At 38.7% G+C, this 15,221-nt stretch overlaps 1 protein-coding gene across 1 annotated transcript in view; it reads left to right on the forward strand.

Moving 5' to 3' along the window:
* Positions 1–395: 395 nt before the first annotated feature.
* Positions 396–15,221, forward strand: part of LOC108291403 (kinesin-like protein KIF6) — a gene marked incomplete at its 3' end in the record, with an annotated part of 186,501 nt that continues 171,675 nt past the window's right edge. Inside the window, exons 1-3 of the mRNA XM_017511775.2 lie at positions 396–579; positions 4,581–4,690; positions 10,951–11,025. Coding sequence (XP_017367264.2) covers positions 514–579; positions 4,581–4,690; positions 10,951–11,025 — 251 coding nt within the window. The remainder of the gene's footprint in view (positions 580–4,580; positions 4,691–10,950; positions 11,026–15,221) is intronic.

Below are 15,221 nucleotides of genomic sequence, written 5' to 3' on the forward strand. Positions count from 1 at the left end.
TTTGTATTTTTTCGCAGAGCCGGGGTCTCACTATGCTGCCCAGGCTGGTCTCAACCTCCTGGGCTCCAAGCGATCCTCCCACCTCGGCTTCCCCAAAACTTCTAGGATTACAAGCGTGAGCCACCGCGCCCGGCCCAGTGCTGTATTCTTTTAAAAGGCAAGGGCATGGAGAAAAAAAAAGGGTGAAGGAACGGGTCGGGACAAGGCATGGTGGTCGTCCCCCTTTTAATCACTGCCCAGGCCTGCTCGGGCGCCCAGAGCCCACAGCCCAGGTGCTCGCTCATGCGCATGCGCAGCGCTCTTCCCCAACCCCGCCCTGGCCACGCCCCTTAGCGGCTCCCTTAGCGTCGCAACCAATTAAGGGAGGAGGCGGGATCCGGGCTGCCACGGTGCTCACTGGGTAGTGTCCCTAGCTACTGTTGCTAAGACTGTGGGTCGCCTGAGGTGGTGGGAGTTAGTTTTGGCAGCCCGTGCCTGAGAGACGTCGAGGGTCATTGCAGAGCCAGGGAGGAGATGGTGAAGCAGACGATCCAGATATTCGCGAGAGTGAAACCCCCTGTCCGGAAGCACCAACAAGGGGTACGGGCTGGAGCCTCCGGGGCGCCGGGGCGGCGGGGCTTCCTGGGCCGGGGTCGGGCGGCACGCGAAGGGGCTGGGCGGAGGTGAGGGACTTGCCGGCGGGGCTTCCCGCACACACCGACCGAGGCGCCCTGCAGCCGCGAAGACGCCGGCGCACTGCGGTCAGGGACGCGACCGACAGCCAGGCCACTCCCACCTGGCACGGCGCAGACCCGGCACGGAGCTTTCACACTAGTGCCATGTTCAGTGTGCGCTTCAACTACACGTAAGCACTCACTGCACCTTTCTGGGAAACTCACGCAGCACCGCATACGCAGATACACTCAACGGTACGTTTTGGCACTCAGACAAAACGTGCAAGCAAGAGATGTGTACGTCTGAAATAATACAAATATAGACACAATTGCACGAAGCATACATGTATTTAGTACTTTGCACCCAGTGAGACCTCAGTAATTTGCTGACTCTGTTGTCATTCTCCAACACAAACGTGAACCTTTACATATGCTCCTTGTATTAATAGGTACAGGTAGATACAGATAGATACATCCTGACCCAAAGAATACGTATGTGTACTTCATTCAGAAACCATTAACTAAATATTTACTAGGTACTTCCTCTAGTGTGCTAAATTCAGAAAGGTACAAAGATGGTTAAGACATTGCCCTGGCTCTAAGCAGTGATACTTTGTGTGCTTCTTAAATATTTCAAAACATTCTCTCTTCTGCCTAGAAGGGAGCGTAGTCATCCTTATGTATCTTGAGAAATGGCCACCTGACAAGTGCTTTATATGCATTATCTCTCATTCTCACAAAAACCCTGCAAGGTTAGTGTCATCTTCCTCATTTTACAGATTAGGAAACGGAGTCTCAGGTTAATAATGTGACCAAGGCATCCAGCTGGTGAGTGGCAGAGCTGTAATTTTAATTAAGGATTTTTTGATTCCAAAGCTATCCCCTCTTTGGAAACTTTTTTTTTTTTTTTTTTTAGATGGTGTCTTGCTCTGTCACCCAGGCTGAAGTGTGGTAGTAAAATGTTAACTCCTAAATTCTCAAAGTGAGAATTTAGGCAAGGGCAATTTGGGTCATATTCATGCAGTGGGCATATTAATAATATTCCTATATATATATACATACTGTGTATATGTTTAGTGGAACATCATAGCATCTCATGATTAAGCATTTGCCTCATATAATTCATGTATTTAAAACAGGAATAAAGTAGTATAGAATGAACCATGGTTATCTTCCCATATTCTTTCCTCTAATAATCAATTACATGGATTTCTTTTTAGAGTGCATCGTATGTAAAGAGTGTATTATATGTAACATTTCCCCTCAGATTCTTAGCTTAAACTGTTGAGCTTATCTACATGGACTCAGCAGTCATAGCACAGGCTGGGATAAGGTCAAAAGACAGAATGGGTAGGGGTACGTTTTTATGACTAAGATTAGAAAATGGCTTTTCTAAAAATGACTAAGGCTCAGCGAAGTGGATGGAGAGTCTTGGATTTAATATTGAACTTTCTTTTCACTTTAAATGCAATGTTTGGATATTTTAATGTGCTTCATTTTGTATTTCTTTGGTGAGTCTGTAGAGTGGATTGTTTGATCCTCCAGAAGCAGTTTTAGGTGTCATATTTTTAGGTATCACACACACACACAAAGAGAATGGGAATGAATAAATATTGAATTAGTATATCCCTGTTCTCCCTTAAAAAACCCATGTTTAATGCCATATCTTCTTGTCCAAAAAAGATTGTAGAGTTCTTCCTCTGACTAGAAATTCTTTTTGTAGTATTTGAGAGTGACTCAAAGGTTTTTTTTTTCTTTTCATTTTGTATCTTCATTACCTTGTTACTTTTGTTCTTTAAGGCTTCATAAATTATAATAACATAGATTAATAAAAACGATATATAAATTAATCTCTGGCAGTTTTAACAGTGGTAATGCTTTTCACTTGTACAGTTCTTTATACATTTCAAAACATTTTCATATTCATCTTTGCATTTGTTCTGTCTTCTAAAAAAATAACTTCCCTCTCAAATAATATTTTTATGATTGGTTGGGTACAGTGGCTCATGCCTGTAATCCAAGCACTTTTGAAGGCTGAGGCAGGCGGATCACAAGGTCAAGAGATTGTGACCAACCTAGCCAACATGGTGAAACGCTGTCTCTACTAAAAATAGAAAAATTAGCTGGGTGCAGTCCCAGCTACTCAGGAGGCTGAGGCAGGAGAATCACTTGAACCTGGGAGGTGGAGGTTGCAGTGAACCAAGATTGCACGACTGCATTCCAGCCTGGCAACAAAGGGAAACTCCATCATATATATATATATATATATATATATATATATATATATATATATACATACACACACCACACACACACACACACACATATATATATAGATGATTTTGTATATATATAAAATGACTAAGGATAGAAAGCCAATGTTACACTAAACAAGTCATCTGGTTCTAAGGGAATTTTCTTAAGGCCTCAAAGAGTGTCTTAATCAGAATAATGGAGGGTCATTAACTGCAGTTAATATGGTTTTCTGTCTGCTGAGCAGAGAAATACAGAAATTTTAAAAATGGATGTAACTCCTCACTCTTGCATGTTTCATGTCTTATACACCCCCTTCACTCACCTGTCTGGCTATTAAACTTTTTTTTTTTAATATAGTGCCCAACAGGATATAATTTTAAAATGTCTCTTGAGAAAACCTAGTCAGAAAGCCTTGAACCTGATGCCATTGCTTTCTACAAATAATTTATGTAATGACTTTTCTGCATGAATTCTTCACATTTGCAATGAGAGGTTTCAATAAAAATACACTTAGGAAATTATTCAATCTTTCTGGAGATTTAGGGAGGCTTTTACTTGCTTAGGAATATGACTTTTCCCCCATAATCAAACATCGAAATGGGTCTTAAACAGGAAGTATTGCCTGTTAGAAAGAATTTTATTTCCTGGTAAAAGACAAGAAGGCTTATTTTTTTAAAAAAAAACCTCTAAACCTAATGACTAACTTTTTTTATTGTGCATTACAAAATACTTCCATTTCCATTACATCATTTGATCCCCACAGCAATCCTGTAAGGGAGGTAATTCTGTTTTCCTCATTTTATGTATAAGAAACTTCAATTCTGAAAGTGGTGGCTGGTCACACAGCTGGTAAATTGAGCTCAGTGTTGGACCCAAGTCTTGGAACACCAAATCTTATGCTTTTATTTATTCCACATGACCTCTTCATAGGCTTGACTCTTGATTTTCCTGGCCAATAAATGATGGAGTAGGAAACCAGGAAGAGAATGAGAGAACGTTATAGTCCTAAGGGTGTTGGTTAAGACCCTCTATTTCCATATCAGCTTAGAGAGGTTAAAGGATTTCTCCCAGGTCGCTTTCTAATTAGTGGCTGAGCTGGAATGAGAACCTTGAAAATGACATCAAATACATGAATTACATGTGTCTTTTGAAGCCACATGTGTCTCATAAAATGCCTGAAAATGTCTCATGGAACCTTAGGCATCTTTGAACATAACTTGAATTAGAGCATTCTTGGTGAGCTATCTGAGATGGCTTTTATCTCTGGTATTTTGTAAATGCTCAGAAATGCTTATTGACTGTAGTAAAATGTTAACTCCTGATACATCATACTAAAGCAATACTTAGAAAAAAGGTTGCTTTCAGGGCTATTATTTTCTCAATGACAGGAATAACAGAGATACTCAAATGCTCACATGTGAATGTGAGATCATTCAAAGATGGATGACCTGACTTTGATACAGCATTAATTTACGTTTCACCTGTGGTTCGGTTCCATCTGTCTGAATCAACACACAGTTCAAAAAGAAAAATTATTCAAATTATATGATATTATGACTTTTCAATCTTAAAGAGTATAATTTTCATATCATTACAAGTCATAATAACATGGTCATAGTTCAAGCCATAATTTCACCATTCTATATCCATTTGTTGTCTTCACATTTGCAGATTTACTCCATAGACGAAGATGAAAAATTAATACCTAGCTTGGAAATTATTGTACCACGTGATTTGGCAGATGGGTTTGTGAATAATAAGCGAGAAAGCTACAAATTTAAGTAAGTTTGTCTTTTTCCTTTTTCATTTCTGTTTCATTATTGAACTAATTCTTGTACTGCATTAATATTTATTGTGAAATCATTAGCACTATTTCTTGTGGAAAATGCAACACAGCTGTCTGTCTCACCTAGTAGATTGAACTCAAGTTCTTTTTTCCCTGCTGTGGCCAAGGTCAAAAAGAGCGTGTATTTCTATATCTGAGATTGTATTTCAAGATTCCGGCCTTTCTTGGCTACCTCTGTTTAGTGTTTTCCTATTCAATACACTGTGGTTTAGCACTTACAGAAAATTCCAATGCATGACTAAACTTCATTGAAGGTAAGAACTTACAGTATCATCTGTGTGCTGTGTAGGGGTGAGCCTTCTTTATAATATATATGATATTTGGACCTCATATGCACATATGTACACTCTATATCTATGCTGTCCAATATCATAGCCACAAGCCACATGTCGTTCTTGAACACTTGAAATATATCCAATCCGAACTGAGATGTGCTGTCAGGTATAAAACATATGAAAGATTTTTGAAGACTTAGCATGAAGAAAAAAGAATGTAAAATATCTCAAGACTTTTTTCATATTGATTACTTACTGAAATTATAACATTTTGGTATATGAAACTTTTAACCTTGGTTAAAAGTAGATTGTTAAAATTAATTCCAGGTGGTTCGTTTTGCTTCTTAAATTTCTCTTTATTTTAATTTAAATTTTAAAGATGGGGTCCCACTATGTCTCCCAGGCTGGAGTGCAGTGGTGCAGTCATAGTTCACTGCGGCTTTGAACTCCTGGCCTCCAGTGATCCTCCCACCTTAGCCTCCTGAATAGCTTGAACTACAGGTATGCGCCACCATGCCAACTAATCTTTTTGCTTTTTAAAAAACATGGCTACTAGAAAATTTTAAATTACATATGCTTTCATATTTATGGATGCCATTATATTTCTCTTGGGTAGTGCTAAACTATAATGGCTCAGTTGAAAAATACCAAACAGCTACCCTTGGATGGTCATCAGTGCCTTGGGTCTGAATACTCTTTTAGTAGCTAGGCCTTGAATGTAGGGAGTATAGCTACTTCACATTCTTTTTATTCTCCAGTTTTAGATTAATCTATTTCTTTTAATCTCCACATTTGATTTCTGGAGAAGTTGGAGCCCAAATTAAATCCATCTTTGATCTCTGGCCCAAACTTTGGTGATGGATTTCTGGATCCTCTGAAATAGTTCTAATTGTCCTCTACAATGCGTCTCTAGATTGTTTTACAAAGGCCAGGTTTTGAGACTATTCCTGCCTTTGGCCTTTGTATAAAATTATCTCAGATTTTTTTGTTGTTCCTCTCTCTCTTTCTCTCTTTTTCTTTTTAAATTATTTTCTTTATTTTGAGATGGAGTCTCACTCTGTTGCCCAGGCTGGAGTGCAGTGGCACAATCTTGGCTCACTGCAAACTCTGCCTCCTGGGTTCAAGCAATTCTCCTGCCTCAGCCTCCCAAGTAACTGGGATTGCAGACACCTGACACCATGCCCAGCTAATTTTTGTATTTTTAGTAGTGACGGGGTTTCACCATGTGGGCCAGGCTGGTCTCAAACTTCTGACCTCAAGTGATTCACCTGCCTTGGGCTCTCAAAGTGATGGGATTACAAGCATGAGCTGCTGTGTCTCGACTTTTTCTTTTTAAATTCTTATTTGCTTTTTTGTTGTCTCATAAAGATTTCTTGCTGGTCTTCATAACTCTGTCTTTTGTCTTTCATTGTAATACACATCTCTCCCTCCACTTCCATCCCATTTTCTTATTGTCTTCTTTTATAGTAAGTGCAAGCAGGGCTTGCTAACCTATCGTTGCCTAGTGGGGAGGCCCTCACCTTGTCTTTGTGTCTCCCCATTGCCTTTCATTATATCCTTTAAGGAATAGCCCTATAACCTGTGCTTTTTTTTCCTTTTTCTTTTTCTTTTACTTTTACTTTTTCTTTTTCTTTTTTTTTTTTTTTTTGAGACAGGGTCTTACTCTGTCACCCAGGCTGGAGTGCAGTGGTACAATCTCAGCTCACTGCAGCCCTGACCTACCAGGTTCAGGTGATTCTCCCACCCCAACCTGCCAAGTAGCAAGACTACACGTGTCCACTACCATGTCCAGCTAATTTTTTTTTTTTGTAGAGTCTGGGTTTTACCATGTTGCCCAGGCTGGTCTTGAACTCCTGGGATCAAGTGATCTGGCCCTCCTTGGCCTCCCAAAGTGCTGGGATTATAGGAGTGAGCTGTTATTCCTGGCCCCTGCTTTGCTTTTTCTGAAGGGGACATTCTCCCACTGATGTAAGCATGTTACATACCTTCATAACTGTGACCTGATGCCAGCTGGCCTAGGCCAAAATCTATTATATAAAACAACAGTTTGCTGAAATATTTTATTCAGCATGATTCCATTTGATTGATAAGAACAATTTATTATGTCTCTATCTGTGGATCCTTTCCAAAGTATTCTTTACATTATATAGATACAGAGTGCAATTGTTGGAAAAGCACCATTGGCTTATTTTTAAATCTCTGAATTAAAAATACTGGTTTTAATATTCAAAATTTAAAATTAATAAAATATTCAACTTACACATATGTTCAGAGATAAATATTTAAGCATTTTAAAGGCTGTTTTTCCCCCGAGAACATTTATTCAACCAATAAATATTTATTGGCTACCCACTGTGTGCTGTTTTAATTGCTAGGAATAACAGCAGGGAACACAACAAAGCTCCTGCTCATAGGGAGCTTACATTTTAGTGAGAGGAGATAGAGGAGAAGATCAATAAGCAAAATGTATGTCAGAAGGTGCTACATGCCGTGGAGAAAAGTGTGACAGAGAAGGGGAATGAGAAGTGCTGGGATGAAGGGGGCAAAGGAAAGGAATGGTTGCAACATTTAGTAGGTTAGGAAAGGTGTACAGTAAAGGAATATTTGGGCAAAGATTTGATGGAGGTGAGGAAGCCAGCCATTCAGGTATCTGAGGGATGAGACTTTCAGGCCAAGGGAATAGCAAGAGTGAAACCCCTAATGGGGAGAATGCCCAGCATGTTTGAGGAAAAGTGAAAAGAGCCATGTGGCTGGAGTAGAGTAAGCAAGAGTTAGAGGGGAGAAAGATAGGTCAAAGAGGTGGCAGAGTGGCCAGATTACATGGAGCCTTTTAAGTCATTGCGAGGACTTATGGTTTTCCCCAAAGTGCCATGAGAATTTTTGGAGGGTTTTGAGCAGAAGAATGAAAGTATCTCACATATGTTTTAGCAGGATGACTCTTGTAGACATGTAGAAAACCAGGAAAAGGAGACCAGGCAAGAAACTATGGTAGCATGGACCAAAGTGGTGACAATGGAAAAGTTGAGAAATAATTGAATTCTGGATGTATTTGGAAGGTCTCAGCTGACAGCATTTGCTGATGGATTGGATATAGAGTGTAGCAGAAACAGAGGAATCAAGAAGATCCTGAGGGTTCTGGACTGAACATTTAGAAGGATAGAGCTGTTACTTTCTGGGGTGAGGAAGAGCACAGAAGTGCACCATTCCTTAGGGTGGGAAGAAGTCAGCATATGCTGAGTTTGAAATAAGAGTTTAGAAAAATCCTACACAATTTCCTAACAAATGAAAAGACCACCTAAGAATCAGGAAACCTCAGGCATATTATTGATGAGCTCTCAGACTATGAGTAATTACTTTATCTCTGTGGATCTCAGCTTCTTCCTCTGTTAATGATTAGACTGAACCCGTTAAAATCCCTTCTAACTCTGGGATTCTGTTCTGCTCTTCAGTGGTTTCCAGAAGACAGCCGATCAAAATGCCTTTCAGATTACTATGCAACTACATTGTATAAAGTGCAATATTTGGGGATGATGACATTTGATGTTTAATATACACTTAGTGATTTATTATAAACTCAGGTGCTAAAATCTTTATTCTAAAATGTGGGGCAGGGGCAGTCAATTAAAAGAGAGATCTGGATTGCTTGTGTTTCTATCACCTATTATTTTAAATAGTGGAGGATATCATTTTTACCCAAGGAATTCAATATGCTTTATAGATGTTATACTAAAATTATATTTTAGTTTCATTTAAATCTTGTTGGAAGTGACTGGTACATGGTAGGCCCTCAGTATGTGTTTGTGGAATGAATAGGTCAATTAGAAATGAAAATGCTATAATTAATTTTATGCAAGGTACCTTTCAGAAGATATCCTGCATGTGATTTGCTGCCTTCTTTAAAACTTCTGCCATCTCTTTTATTTACATGGTGGTGGATATAATTACTCGTTTTTAAGGAAGTGGGGTAGAAGATGGCTAATTGATTCACTCAGTCATCACTCATCTGATAAAAGAAGTGAAACAGCCTTATCATCATTCTCAAAAGCTGAGAATATGTGTTCAGGCCTCATACTACACAGTGCTCTGAAGAGCAGTTCAGCAGCTATGTGTTACGTTGATCGCTGTGTTATGTTGGTGTTCTTATCTGAAGCTGTGATACATCTATAGAGTTTTGAGAAGCAGTCTGGGTATACTAAACAGTAAATATTACTGTCTAAAATACAGTCTTCCCTGATAAATGACATACTAGCCAGAGCGCCTTAGATTATTGCTTTGTATAGTTCATTCTTTGCTTCTCTAAAATGGAGGTAGGGCAGCTGTAGAGATCTTTTGAAGTTAATGTTGGTTAAAGATGATGAATTTCATTCCATTTTATATTTCCAGTTCAGCTTTCGACATCGTTTTGAACTCTCCAGTGGTCTTACATTTCACTTACAATCTCTAATTGACCATGTGCCCAGTTCACTTACGGAGGCAAGCATGTAAACCAAAGGTTCCTAAGCCGCTCTGAAAGCTGCTTAGGATAACCTCAAAATGTTTGCTTAAAGTGTTTGCTTTAAAATTTCCACCTCGATTTTTATTTTGAAAATTTGGAAAAGTTTATTTTGAAAAGTTAGAAAAATAACCCAGTCAACACACATATACTTTTTGTGGGAGATTCACCTTGTGTTAATATTTGGGCCAATTTGCTTTCTCTCTGTCTCTCTCTTTATTATCATGGTTTTTTTTTTTTTTTCAGGATAAAATCTATTTTAATTTGCATAATTTAAAAAGTACACACACTATATCATTAAAGGAAAGAAGTAGAAATGCTATCATATTATCATGATGTCTTAATGGGGGCCATACTTGTTGGTCACAACTTAGCACACTGTAAAAGAATAGATTCTGGGTGGGGTGCATGGTTCATGCCTGTAATCCCAGCACTTTGAGAGGCTGAGGTGGGTGGATCACATGAGGCCAAGAGTTCAAGAGCAGCCTGGCCAACATGATGAAACCCCACCTCTACTAAAAATATAAAAATTAGCCAAACATGGTGACGCATGCCTGTAATCCCAGCTACTCATGAGGCTGAGACAAGAGAATCACTTGAACTCAGGAGGTGGAGGTTGCAGTGAGCCAAGATAGCGCCACTGCTCTCCAGCCTAGGTGACAGAGGGAGACTCCCTTTGAGAAAAAAAAAATAGATTCTGTGTCTTCTACCCTGAGTATTCCACTGTGCTTGGAATCCAGCACAAGCTAAGTCACAGTAGCATTACAAGAAGAGTGAAATTGACACCGTACCTCCACCCCCTTCCCCTAGCCATTGCCAATCTGGTTAAACCTTCTCTTTGCAGGATAGGTCTATCTTAATTTACTTTTTGACTTTTGACTCATGCTCAACAAAATGAAACAAAACTGCCCTGAGAATTAAATGGTTGATGCTAGGATATAGCACCAAATTAGTGGAAAAATAAACTTTAGTTCAAAATACTAAAACAAAATTCAATAGTCAGACAATTCACAGTTGCATTCTTTTCTCACAGGCCAGACATCAGAAGTTCCTTGGCTGTTTACATCCTGTTCTTGGATTTCCATTTCATGCAGCTATCTAGTTTTGAATTTCTTGCCAATTGTAGACACTGTCCCTCTTGAGAGCTAAAAAGCACACAATTTGTTATTTGGTTCAAAGCTGCTGCAGTTTTTCAGAGGGATTTATTGTGCAGATCTTGTCACAGCAATACTGTTTACCCACCATTTGTATACAGGCATACAACAGCACAGTGTGGTTGAGACTACAGGGCAAGCATTGTGCTAAGTTAGGTAAGCTCAGTGATGTAAATATGGGGTAATTTATAAAGCTTTTAGAAAAACAAGATTTATTAATCTGATAGTGTTTGGAGGCTCAGCTTTTAAATAATTATTATTTTTCGCATTGCAGATTTCAAGGAATTTTTGATCAGGATGCAAACCAAGAGATCATTTTTGAAAACATTGCCAAACCAGTTGCTGAGAGGTAGGATTTTTCATATTTTGTTCAGTGGGCTAGTGGTTTTTCATGTTGTCTTCAATTCTCAGGTAATTGTGGCAACATGCTTAAGTGTATCAATTACATACTTAGGCTGCAGGACATGTAATGATGATAACATTAATGTCTTCTGTTCAGGTAACCATTTGTTTTAGATTTAGATTCTGAGTCTCAAAACAAAACAAAACAAAATGACACCATGAGATAGGCTAGCTATTGTTACTCCTATCTGAAAAGATATATAAACTGAGAATCACAGGAATTAAGTGACACTAATCAGGGTTGCATGGGTAGTGGTGGCAGAGTCCTAGATGATTTTCTGACCATTAAGCTCGGTGTTCTTTCCTCAGTACAGTACTTCAGACATATAGTTAGGTAGACAAAGGATAAGGTATGGGTGGCACCTGGGAGGCTGCCTAATAATGGTTGTCCTGCTCTACCTCAGTGTCATTTCAAAGCTTGGCCCTTTGCTTTAATACATCCAGATAATTCCAGGCTGCTGACTACTAGAACCAGACTCACATGAGAGTACCAAATAGATCAGAATGCCAATTTATTAATATGTACTGGCAGTCTCCTAGGGACTAGACACTCAAGCCCTTTGATAAGCACACCGTCCTCTTACAGGGAATCTGTATGGAAATCTACTGTTAATAAGCTTGCTTTCTGATCTGAAATCATTTGGATATGCTAATGACCTAATGGTAATCCCAAGTGGTATTTATCTTTACAGTTAAATAATGTAAAAATATATCTGCTAAATGATCCCAATTTTCAAGTCTACTCATCAGTACACCCTTTTTAGTGGACATCACTGGCAACATAGTGCCACATTTTGTCTCTCAAACTCCTGTTTTATGAATCTTGTGCAATCCAAGCCCTTCTCCTTTTAATATAGTCTTCCTTCATTAGGTAACTCACAATCAAGTAGGCTTAAACTATTTTAGAGTTGTAATCACAACCCAATAACACTTCTTTAGGTGAAATTCAGGTTGCCTTGATTAGATGTCAAACATTTCTGAAATTCCCTTCTTTTTAGCAATCATTTGGGTTCTGTCATTTTTCAGATAGCTAGTTTCATGCATTTTATTTTTAAACTTCCTAACATCATTCAGGAAGGGCACCTTAAGTTTCTTTTTCGTAGATGCCTGGGTTTTCCTCCCACTATCAACTCTCTCATCTTGACCCCACTTTCTCCTCCAGTTACTGCCCTCTTCTTCAGCTTTCCTTTATAGAAAATACATTTGAAATGGTCTACTATATTCAATACTTCAGTCCCTCTCCTAAACCCTTTTCTTATGTTTTGGCCTCCACTGCATCACTGAAATTGTTTTTGTCAAAGTCAGTCATGACTTAGTTGCTAAATTTAATAAGGATTTTTTCTCAGTCCTCATGCTATTGTCTTCCATTTTGACACAGCCAATTACTCTGTCCTCTTCCAGATACTTTCTTCACTTATCACACTCTCCTGGTTCTCCATTATTTCTCAATTAATTTATGCGGTTTTAGTTGTATGCAGTGACCATTTTCTTTGCTGTTCCCTCCGCCTGGAATTATCTTGCCTCAGAAATCTCCTTGGTTTCTCCCTCAGCAACTTGAAATCTTTGCACATGGCAGGTTTCTCAGTAAGGCCTTCCTGTACTACCTTGTTTAAAATTGTACCTCCATTACCCTTCCCTGTTTTTTATTTCTTTTAGCACATATCACCATCCAGTATATTATACAGTTTAATTCTATATTGGTTTTTGTGTCTTTTTGTGTCCACTAAAACAAAGCTCCATGAAGGCAGGGGCTTCATTCTGTTCACCGATGTGACAAATTCCAAGATAATAAGATTTCAAAAATGACAGGCAAGAGCACTTTTATCCAAGCAGCTCAAGTTGATCCTAGTGGGTCTTATCTTTTATCAATAGGAAATATTCCTCTTTGTCCTTTTTATTACTTTTCTCCTTGTATTCTTTTTTTCTTTCCTGAAATTAGTCTTGCTATTTTTTTCCATCAGCCTTTGTCTTGATTATCTTTCTTATCTTTCTCCCTCTCCTAGTTCAACTGCCTTGAGACATTTTGTTTTAAGAATAGGCCTGATAAATAAGATATAGCTGCTTTTGCCTTTTTAGCTAAACCCACAGTTCCTGATCTTTAATTAGTTGCTTTAACCAGTTTATCTTTATCATGATTACCATAATTTGGAGCTATTCCTCCTGTTATTTTGTTTTTCCTCTCTATTATACTTCCTAATTTTTTCCTTTCTTTCTTTTTGTTGGTTTAACTGTTGTTACTGCTTCCATTTTCTTTCTCAAGTTGTACATTGTACTTCAATAGCTCTAGTGTATATTCAGATATTTAAATATTTGTATTTTTCTCAGTATCAAAAACTTTCCCCTGTCTCCCTCTTTCTCTGTTTTCTCTCTAGTCAAGAATGTTAGGGTACTTTTACCTTGCCTCCCACGCCTCTACAACTTCTACTGTGGAGATCAACTGATATTTCTGTTTAAATTGTTGTTAATAATTTTTATTAACATTTATTTAAATTATCTCAAAATTATACCTATTTCTTTGCCTATCACTGTTTCTTGTATTCATGTCTAGTTCTTAGATTCCTTTTGGTAGTCATTCTCTAAAAACCTCTTAGAAAGAATTCAGGACTAGGGGGCTTTCTGAAGTCTTTCCTTTGCCATCAGAGTTAAAATGAACCCAGGAGTTCAAGGCCAGCCTGGGCAACATAGTGAGATTTTGTCTCTATAAATAATTTTAAAAATCAGCTGAGCGTGGTAGTACATGCCTATAGTTCCAACTACTCAGGAGGCTCAGGTTGGAGGATCACTTAAGCCCAGCAGGTTATAAGCCCTGCTATACCCGGCCATCTGACTGGGTGTACCATTCTACATTAACAGTTTTCTCTCAAAACTGTGAAGATACTGCATCATTGTCTTTTGCATACAGGGTTGTTGAAAAGATGTCCATGTCAATCTGATTTTTAGCTCTTATTAGACATACCTTTTCTTTACTTTCCAGGTGTTTTTAGGATTTTTTTCTTTTTTTGTTTTTATGAAATTTGATTTTAATGAGTCTAGGTATGGATTTTTTTTTCATATATTCTAATCTCTCAGTCAGCTATTTCAATCTGAAAACATGTATTCAAGTTCAAGGGTCATCACGTGGATCATTTCTCTGATCTCATTTTATTAAAGTGATCATTTTATTTATTTATTTGTTTGTTTAATTTTTAGTTTTGAGACTTAGTCTCACTCTGTTGCCCAGGCTGGAGTGCAGTGGCATAATCACAGTTCACTGCAGCCTTGACCTGCTGGACTTAACAATCCTCCCCCACCTCAAGGCCTGCCAAGTAGTTGAAATTACACATGCACACTACCACACCTGGCTAATTTTTAAAATTTGTTATAGAGATGGAGTCTCACTGTGTTGCCCAGACTGGTCTCAAACTCCTGGGATCAGGTGATCCTCCTGCCTCGGCCTCCCAAAGTACTAGGATTCCGTGCATGAGCCACTGTGTCCAGCCCAAAAAATAATTTTCTTACTTCCAACATGTCTATTTTTTCTTTCTGGACCTTGCAGTCCTAGATTTCAAATATCACAACTTCCCATAGTTCTCATCTCTTTGCCCTGTGGTTCTGAGTTCTTCAAGAATTTGTCGGCACAGACTTCCAGCCTGGTCATTTTCTTTCCAGTCATGTGAATTCTGCTTTATCCCTCCAATTTTTTTTTATTCTTACTATTTTATTTTTCATTTCTAGGAAATAAAAAAGTTTTTTCCTGCTTGTGAATGTGTTATCCTCCCTTTCCCTCTTCGTTTGAAACATTGGGTTTTGTTCTGTCTTTTTTTTTTTTTTCTATATGTGCATGTTATTCTGTGAGTTTGGTGCCCTGCTTTCCTGGTGCTGATTTCCCTCAGATGTTGGTGATTCTTGGTGGTGGGCTCATCCCTGTCATTTGAGAATGCTGTTGTCTGTTTGAGCTTGCCATTTCTGTTCACTGTGGCCTACCCTTGTGTCTATGGGGAAGGAATGGCATTTACTGAGGGTTTGGTGTGCTTATCTGCTAGGCATGAGGCCCTCTTTTTTTCCATGGTTCTAGGAGTCTCTTACTGTCCCTAATCCAAGCTTCTACTCTGCAGAAACATGTACTGCAGCAGTGAAAAGACAGATGGGGACAGATTCACATTT

This window comes from Cebus imitator, unplaced genomic scaffold (genome assembly GCF_001604975.1).
Source record: "Cebus imitator isolate Cc_AM_T3 unplaced genomic scaffold, Cebus_imitator-1.0 Scaffold451, whole genome shotgun sequence".
Classification (NCBI taxonomy): Eukaryota; Metazoa; Chordata; class Mammalia; order Primates; family Cebidae; genus Cebus; species Cebus imitator.